The 9,917-nt window shown below is 35.0% G+C and overlaps 1 protein-coding gene across 1 annotated transcript; it reads left to right on the top strand.

Annotated features, from left to right (window-relative positions):
* Nucleotides 1-8,886: 8,886 nt before the first annotated feature.
* Nucleotides 8,887-9,462, top strand: LOC148195270 (uncharacterized). The gene has a single exon (XM_088095144.1). The coding sequence runs from the start codon at nt 8,887-8,889 to the stop codon at nt 9,460-9,462; it is 576 nt and encodes a 191-aa protein (XP_087951270.1).
* Nucleotides 9,463-9,917: the final 455 nt, after the last annotated feature.

Here is a 9,917-nt window from a genome sequence, read left to right as displayed (position 1 = left end):
GCTACTCATATCACCAAAATGCATTTTCTTTTCGGTAGTCTAACTCATAAAAACTCCATGGTTAAGCGTGCTTAGCCTAGAGTAATTTAGGGATGGGTGACCTTTTGGGAAGTTTTCTCGGAAAGTGTGCGAGTGAGGACAAAGCACATATGAAAGCCTAAGTTGTCGGGGCGTTACATGTTGGTCATGAAATGAATGCCCCTCCAAATGTCCCAAATTGTATTTTCAAATTTTTTTCTTGCAATTAATAATGAAAATAATAAGCTCAGATAATTCAAATTAATTAAAATAAGAATTTTTAGTCAAATTAAGCACAATTAGCAAAAATGGGAAAATACTGGACATTCAAGCATATTTCCCTGATTAAATCCGGTACAATAAGCTAAGTGAAGTCAAGAAAATATTGACTCATCACAAATACAACACCAAAATGAGAAATATGCCAAGATTCATAACCAGGGAAGGAAAGAGATAATCTTCAATGAAGGAGAATTAGTTTGGCGTCATCTTAGAAAAGAAAGATTTCCAAATCTAAGAAATACAAACTCAATCCCCGAGGAGATGGTCCATTTAAAGTTCTTAGGAGGATCAATAATAATGCGTATCAACTTGATCTTCCTCCAGAATATGGAGTTCATCCCACTTTCAATGTATCTGACCTTATTCCTTGCATTATTGGAAATCATAAATTTGAGAATGCCATGCTTGATTTGGGTGCTTCCATAAATGTCATGCCTCTGTCAATTTTTAAATCTCTTTCTCTTGGAACTTCGCTACCTACGGGTGTAGTCATACAATTAGCCAATAAGAGTGTTGCCCACCCCACTGTTTACATAGAGGATGTTTTAGTTAGGGTTGGGGAACTCATTTTTCCTGTTGCCTTCTACATTCTTGAAATGGAGGAAGGATTTTCCCGTGGGTCTGCCCCAACCATCTTAGGCAGACCATTTTTGAAAAATGCACGAACTAAAATTGATGTCTATGCTGGTACCTTGTCTATGGAGTTTGGCGACATTGTTGTTCATTTTAATATCCTTGATAACATGAAAATTCCATCTGAGGACCAATCTGTTTTTCGTGCTAAAATACTTGATTATACTGTTGATGAGCATGTTTATACTTCTCACTCTTTGCATGATAACACCCACTTTTTTCCGTCACATGTCAATGCTTCTTTTCCATGCACTAAACATGAATATGAGACTGTTGTTGATATTGACTCTACATCTAAACCTCATTCATGTCCTGAGAGTATACTTGATGTTCAGCTTGATGCATTGGGCTTGGGTTTTACACCTCCGCATTTAAGTTTTGTGGACTTGGAATGCACTATCCTTATTGCAAGAGGTACGCATAAATCTTTCCAGAAAGCACCAAAAATTGAAATCAAAGGCCCATTCCTAGACAAAAACTTCAAGGACAAAGGGCACCGGCTGAACCCGCTAATCAACAATCCTTCATTGGTAGATGCAATTGTGAAAGAGACTTCTCTGCTTAATCAAGTGTGGAATCTGCCACCATGAATCAGGGAGTTTTCTTCTTTTCTCCTTCCTCTCCCCACTTTTATTGCACTTGTCCATGATCTGTTGATTGTTCTGATTTCCGATCTTATGCTTATGACACATTGAGGACACTGTGTAGTTTAAGTGTGGTTTATTGGGGGAGATTTTGATTTTTCACATTGAGGACATGTTGCATGCAGAAAAGAATCTATAAAATGGTACCTTTCTCCTACCAACAAAAATCTACCCTTTCTTTTCATAAAATTATTTATCATAAACCCCATTGGTGGAAAATACTCTATGGGACCCACCCAAAGGAAGCAAACTCATCTTTTTTGTCATACTAATTGTTTCCAAAAACTCTCTTTCCACGTGCACTGACAAAACACACTCCTCTCTTTCACCTTCATTAATTACGGGCCCCACTCCTTCAACCAATACAAAACAAATGCCCAAAAACCTTTATATTATCTGAAAAAAGGATTCCAACTCAGGTTCCAAGACATGCACAACAAGCTCAAACCTGGTTTAACCACTAGGACAACCTTAAATTGTTAGATTAATAACACAATTAATTATACTTAAACCTTACCTAAACAGATTTTAAAAATTAAAATAAAAATAATTATTAAATTATTTTTATACAACTCTTAAATACTTTTACCATCCAATATCATACCATAATTAAATATTGATTATTAAAATTATATATAAAATAAAAAAAAATATTTTTATTTTATCCGGTTCTTACAATTAACAAAACTTTTTCTACTGTTATATGAAATGATTGGCAAAACAATTACAAACTCATCAAGATCTATGGTGTCAGATCTTAGAACTGAACAATGTGAAAAACTCATCAGTATACTCTAATATGATCAATATTCATCAGTGCAAGTGAATGTAAGTTCTCAGGTTGGTCATTCACCTAATGAGAAATCCAAGACAAGTAAAGCTTTCATTTGTTTTTCACTTAATGCTTATGACATGGACTCTTAGATCATTGATTCGTGGTCTATGATCAATCAATATCTGTGCATCCTTATATTGTTTCAACTTATGCTTTGAAATTAAACTGATGTGTAAATTTTGCATTGCTAAACATGCTCGTACTGTATGGGTTTCCAAAGTCCATTGTATCCACTAATGCAAAATTGGGCTTTAACGTCACCCCGTAGACGTTGAACCACAAAATAACCAACGTAAATTATTGACTGGTGGCATTTTCGTAAATAAGTGGGCATATAGACGTCTTAATGCTTGACAGGTAGGTGAAAAGTCATTTCTTTCCGCCTTAGAGACGTCTAATCCTGTCACCCTGACGTCTATATTCAATTATAGACGTCGGTGCCCCTCCTAACGAACGTGTATATGTCTGACAGGTAGATGAAAAATTATTTTTTTCTGCCGTACAAACGTCGGATCACGCCATCCGACGTCTAAATGGCCTGATGAAAAGTTGTTTTGGACGACATATTAGTGAGGGCCCCAACATCTAGGTCAGAATAGACGTTGGTTTGCTGTTAAATAATACATCAAACCCGCTGTTACGAGCACTTCATCGTCTTCCTTCTCGCACTTTCTCTCTGCGGCATTGCTTTTCCAAGTGCATTTTTGCCTCTTTTGAACCGTTCAAACGTACTTTTATTCTGATTATATTAGTCTTTTGTTGATTATCTTTCATTTGAACCGATTAAAATGAGTTTTTGTTATATTTTGGTGCAGTTTTTCTCGTGTCTTTGGGTAGCGTTGTACCGCATTCTCCCTTTTCTAGTTTCCTTGTAAGAAAAGTTTGCGTCTTTTGGATGTCTTATAGCGTTTCAACCCAAAACCGAACTTCGGTCCTTACCTAGTTCTATTGTCACCGTTCGTTTTCATTGGCGATTTTAATGGAACTAGGCAAGGACCCAGATTCGGTTTTTGATTGAAATGCCATAAGAGATCCAAAAGGCGCAACCTTTTCTATGACGAAACTAGCAAAGGAAGAAGGTGCTACTACGGTACCCAAAAACACAAGCTGTGGTAGACGTCGGTTAATGCAATGTCCAACGTCTATGGAGCCCTTTAGACGTCGAGGTCATGCAGTAACCGACGTCTATAAAGACGTCAGACCTGTTTGAGTCCGACGTTTGATTAACGTCATCCACAAAGACGTCAGTTTTGAAGCTGACGTTAAAAGGCCAAAATAACAGACGTTAAATGCCTTTTCTACACTAGTGATCGGATCAGGATAAGGTGTTTATCAGCAATTTGTGGAAATAATTGTTTAAATCTCAAGGCACCATGATCTCCATACAGATGGTCAAACTGAGAATTTAAACAAGACCTTAGAAATGTACTTAAGGTGTTTTGTCTTTGATTATACTAAAGATTGGATGAATATGTTGTTATGGGCTTATCAGTATTGGTATAACTCTTCATTCCATCACAACATTGGCATGTCTCCTTATCCGGCCGTGTATGGAAAATCACCACCTTCTATCATCAGATATGAACATAGTGAGCATGATCCAACAGATCTCCAAGACTGTCTAAAAGCTCGTGATGCGATGTTAACAAAACTTTAAAAAAACTACATCATTCATAGAACTACATGAAATTGCAAGTGGATAAAAAGAGGAGGGATGTACAGTTAGAGGTAGGGGACCTAGCATTGGTGAAATTATAGTCATATAGACAACATTTCATTGTTTTAAGAAAGAACAAAAATTGAGCCTTCGGTATTTTGGGTCATCTGAGATAATTAAGAAGATTGGGAATGTTGTTTATAAATTGTAGTTGTTGGATTTTACAAAGATACATCCAGTATTTCACATCTCTATGCTTAGAAGTTCTTGGGTGATCCTAAACAACAATACTTTCCTCTGACATCCAATATTCTAGAAATTGTTTCGGAAATGCTATTCCGAAAACAATGGAAAACTTGTTCCAGAAAACTTCGTACGAAATTCGAGAGTCGTTTTTTCGGAGGATAAAATAGTTATTTAAAAGTTTGAGCGAGGTGTGAAAAGCAATTGTGGAGCTCTTAAGCTCTAAAAAGAATCTCTACCGCTTGTCGTTCAATGTAGGAAAAGGTTCTAGAGCTCTTAAGCTCTAAAAAGAATCCCTATCGCTCATCGTTCAAAGTAGGAAAAGGTTCTGAAGCTCTTAAGCTCTAAAAAGAATCCCTACCGCTTGTCGTTCAACGTAGGAAAAGGTTCTGAAGCTCTTAAGCTCTAAAAAGAATCCCTACCGCCTGTCGTTCAACGTAGGAAAAGTTCTAAAGCTCTTAAGCTCTAAAAAGAATCTCTACCGCTCGTCGTTCAATGTAGGAAAAGGTTCTAGAGCTCTTAAGCTCTAAAAAGAATCCCTACCGCTTGTCGTTCAACGTAGGAAAAGGTTCTGGAGCTCTTAAGCTCTAAAAAGAATCCCTATTGCTCATTTTTCAACGTAGGAAAAGGTTCTGGAGCCCTTAAGCTCTAAAAAGAATCCCTACCGCTCGTTGATCAACGTAGGAAAAAGTTATACAAAGAACTCCTATCGCTCGTTGCTCGGCCTAGAGAAAAAGTTCCAAAGACAACTTCTAGAGCCCCTGATCAACATAGGAAAAAGTTCTTAAAAGAACTCCTATCACTCATCGCTCGGCCTAGAGAAAAAGTTCCAAAGAGAACTCCTAGTGTTAACTACTTAACAGATTCAGTCCCTTTCCGCTCGGACCACCTACGTTCAGCTGTCTCATGTTCCAATGCTTTTTCATTATAAAAATAGATTATAAAATATTGAAGTGTTTACTTTATTTTGTTTAACGCATATTTTTTGGAGTGAAAATTTCTTGCACAGGAAAAAGTTCCAAATAGAACTCCTAGTGTTTACTACTCAACCTAGGAAAAAGTTCCAAAAATAACTCCTAGCATTTTTTGCTCAGTCTATGGAACAGTTCCATAGAGAACTCCTAGAGTTCGTTGCTTGGTACAAAAAGGAATGAAGACTAGCGCATCGAAAATAGACTCCCTAACACAACGTGAGCGACCTCTCTTAAGCTCATAATAATCCCTGCGCACCTCTTTCAAAACAAAGCTTGCTTGGGCTTGGGGGACTTATGTACTATATGAAATATACCAATCCGAGGTAATGATCATTTATGGGCAGTTAACAGGTATATTAGCAGGTATTAATGGTCAGATTACCTTACGCTTTACAAATATACGGTATTAGTAATTGATTATTGGGTTTGATTGCCTAAAAATATATTGCATTAATGGTTAATCAAGGGGCTTGGCTGCCACAAGTCCTATAAATATACAATTGATGTCCAAGTAAAGACATCATTTTCTAACCTTGATATGTCCTAATAAAATAAAGACCTCTTTGAAAAAGATATTTGACTTGAGCGTTAGAGTGTTTTATGCAAGTCAACAACCCATCGGAGTGGACTGCATTCTCGAAGAGGATTGAACGATCGAAAGAGAGCAAAGCAAGGAAGGACAACCGACCCTTGACCAATTCAACAAAAACAAATTGAAACCAAAAAACAAAGTTATGCTCTTTTTTTCATATATTTTGTTGAAATGTCTTATTTATTTGATAGTGATATACTCACTTATATTCTGACCCTTAAAACAAATATGACCGAGGAAGTTTGTTTTGAAAGAGCCCTAAATGGTGCTAATTCTTTTTCATAAGTGACATAGAGAGGTGGATCCCACACCCAATTTTAAAGTTTGATTTTGCTCTTTCAACCCTACCAAGTGGAACAACTTTATAGGTTCATCTGACTTCAATTATTTATTTTTTTTCTTGTTTGTTTCCCATCATTCACATGCAATCCAATGTATGTACTATTTTCATAAGTAGCATATTTTATGTTAGATTTATTTTTCTTTTTCTTTTTGTGTTTTTTTGGCCTAAACTTATAAATACATTGTTGTTTATGTGGTAATTTCTTTTAATATATTTTAAAATATTAAAATTAGTGTTTATCAGTGTACTTTTGAGAATATAATAAAAAGGACATAAAAAATAATCCATTTATAAGTTTAAGTTTCAAGTAAAAATAATAAAACTAAACACCATATAAAAAAAATCACAAACTCATTATCTTTATTTAATAGATAAAAAAATAACATAAAAATAACAATACAATAACACAATCATAACAACAACATGATGATAAACTCACTTTTACCGGTGATTAAAGACAACAAAAAATAATTAGGATAATAATAAAAATTCACTAAGAAATAAAAATTATAATGGTATATTTCATAAAGTGAAAAAAAAATGAAAGAGGGAATAAGTGTATAATAAAAGAAAAAAAAAGTTTAAATAGTTACCATTATTTTATTGCTAGTATTTAATAATTTTTGTTATAATAATAACAATAATGTTGTTAATAATATTAATATTATTTATTTATTTTATATTAAATTTAAAAACCAGGATTATACAAGAAAAAAAAATAATGATTAGTGAAGGTTCCATGGCTAATAGGTGGAACTCTTGAAAAATTTTGTAAAAATAAAAATTATTCATGTACATAAAAAAAAATTTCAACACAAGAGGAAATGAAAGTGATAAATTTATAGAATATATAATGTGATAACAAGAATATATAAAAAAAATGTTTGATAAATATATATAAAATAAAGATGTATATTTATCATTAGTCATGTACCATGTGAAAAAAGAAGTTTGTCGACTTCTCATAGTTATGGAGATGCTGAATGAAATGTAAGTCATTTTCTATTCATGGTTGTGTATTTTTGTTTTATTTTTTTGTGAATTGGGATAGTTATGTTTTTTTTTTATTGCAGGAAACAAGTAGCAGCAATTTGTTTTCTTGTGTTGAAGAGTTTCACTAAGGAAAAAAAAGAAGTTGAAGAGGAAGTTGTTTCTGGTTATCTTGTATAAAAAAGGGAAAAAAATTATTTATTTAATTAAGGAAAGACAAGTGGAAGAAATGACATCTAAAAAAAATTAAAAAAAAACTACAAAAAATGAAGAATTTAATCTTTGAAATTATACCAAATACAGGCTTTCCTAATATTTTGTTATTTAAAATAAACAAAAATATATAAGGTAAATGCAAATAAAAATAATGAGATGTTATCATCAAGATAAGACTCAAAAAAAGTTTCACACACTAAATATTGAGATTTTTGTCACAATTTTATATCTCTAAAATAATATGCAAACATCAAGACATAACTATTTATCGGATTCAAAACCTAAATCGATACGGAAAGTTAAAATTAATTTAATGTGTCATACTTTTTCTCTTACTGTGCCATACTTTCATTTTCCATGTTTGTCACACACTTAATGTTAAGCTCACTTTTTATTTTTTGGATTTTTCTTATCTTTGCTAAAATCATTAAATAGATTGAAAGGTTGCTAAATATTCCTTTTATTACACCTCCTTACTTTTTTTAAGTTTGATGGGTCCAATTAAATTGAAGTTAAGATTGCACCCAAAGAACGTATATATTGAAAGTAATTTTTAACCTAAAAGGTACAATAAAAGTAAATTCTTTTATAACTTTTATTTATTAAAGGTACTAAAGTTAATCATTATCCATGTACTGATCTAAGTTGTATACTATTAAATTCTTGACTCATAATGGTTAAAATGTCATATAACATAAGGAAAAACACGCTTACACAATGATTTATCAGGAATATTTACCAACCAAATTTTGTCGCAAAGTTGATAACTTTGATGTCCAAATATATATCTAAAATAGTTGGAATAATTCATTACAAAATAAGAAAAACTTAATTAGAATTTGTTTGCAACTAATGAAATCATTGTATAAAAATATTTATTAACTTACGGTAATCTTTAATAAAAAAATTCCATTTGTTTGTAGTTAAATGTTCTCCAACAATGAATTCAGAAAGATAACCCAACATTTTGGCGTCCTACACAAATATCTACCGAAACATTTGGCGTCCTATGACTCAAGCATTGGAAAGCAGGAAAGTCACGTCAGAAATGTTAGTCTCTTAGTCCTACACAAATATCTACCGAAACATTTTGGCGTCCACCGTGGGGCCGAGAGCAAGCAGAAGAAACTCAATGGTGACCACAAGAAACCAAGAGGAGGAGCAGAGCACCAGAGAACTGATTAAAGATATGCAAGCATAGATGCAGGCACAGACGCAGACCATACAGGCGTAGGCACAAGCACAACAAGAGATGTAGTGAAAGCACACAGAAGAGATTGTGGAGTTAAGGGCGAAATGAGTCTCTCCCGAGCGGTCGGCCTCAAACTGAGAAAATGACAATGAAGCAAGCCATAATCACACCAACCCGAACGCCCGAGGAAGAAGGGAACCAACGCCCCTGCAAACAGTTTGACCTACCAGTTTACTCCCTTTTACGGCGACCATCATGCAAACTCCAATGCCAGAAGAAAACCCTTCTGCATTAGATAAGTACGATGGATCAACTGATCTAGATGATCACCTCAGGACGTTTTTTAACGATATGGCATTCTACACAAATAACGACTCGATCATATGCAGAGCCTTCTCATTATCACTCAAGGAGGAGGCGTTGGAATGGTACGATACTCTTCCCTCAAACACAGTAGATTGTTTCGCTACCATGGAAACCCTCTTTAGAAGGCAATACGCCTCCAATCGGAGACAGAAGATGACACCGGCGGAATTGGTAAACACCAAACAAGAGAAAGATGAAACTTTGAAGGCCTTTATGAAAAGGTATAATGAAACCGCACAACGGATTAAAGATGTTAATCACACGTTTATCATTAGCAATTTCCCTTCGTGCTTGAGACCAGGATATTTTGCTGAAAAATTATATGCGCGACCACCAAAAACTATGGAGGAACTTCAGGAAAGGATTGCAAAGTTCATTCGTATTGAAGACATGAGAAACTCAAGGAGGAAACAACATCAAGAAGCTTCTGCAGGGGGAACAAGAAAGAAGGGAAGCGATCGTAAGGTCAACATTTGAGGGATCTCCCCCGGATACCCAAGTTCAATCACTATACAACCCTCAGTGCACCAAGGGCTAAGGTTCTCGAGGAGGCTCTTAATGCTGAACTTCTCACACTCCAAAGGAAGGCAACTCCCCAGAATGCAGACAAGAGAAAAAGTTGTCATTTCCATCAAAACTGCGGCCATACTATGGAAGAATGTATGCTACTGAAAGATGAAATAGAAACGCTCATCCGAGCGGGCCATCTCCATAAGTACGTAAAGGAAGAAGGGGCCCAAATAAGAAGTCCCCATAGAGGAAAATCTCTACGTAGAAGTCCCGAACGGTCATATCATAGAGACGACCGAAGTCGGGCACTATCGAAGTCGGAGGCACTACTGTAGTCATAGTCCTAGTTGCAGTCATGAACATGACCGCTCGATCCGTGGGTGTATCGATACCATTTCTGGAGGTTTTGTTGGAGGATGGGC

This window comes from Vigna umbellata, chromosome 7 (assembly GCF_029865625.1).
Source record: "Vigna umbellata cultivar VRB3 chromosome 7, Vumbellata_1.0, whole genome shotgun sequence".
NCBI lineage: Eukaryota > Viridiplantae > Streptophyta > Magnoliopsida > Fabales > Fabaceae > Vigna > Vigna umbellata.
The sequence above is the reverse complement of the archived record's forward strand: the minus strand, read 5'-3'. Positions and strand labels throughout refer to the sequence as shown.

Bases quoted from the DNA above. Each gene is read 5' to 3' on its own strand.
- LOC148195270 (XM_088095144.1), top strand. From the start codon at position 8,887: ATGCCAGAAGAAAACCCTTCTGCATTAGATAAGTACGATGGATCAACT.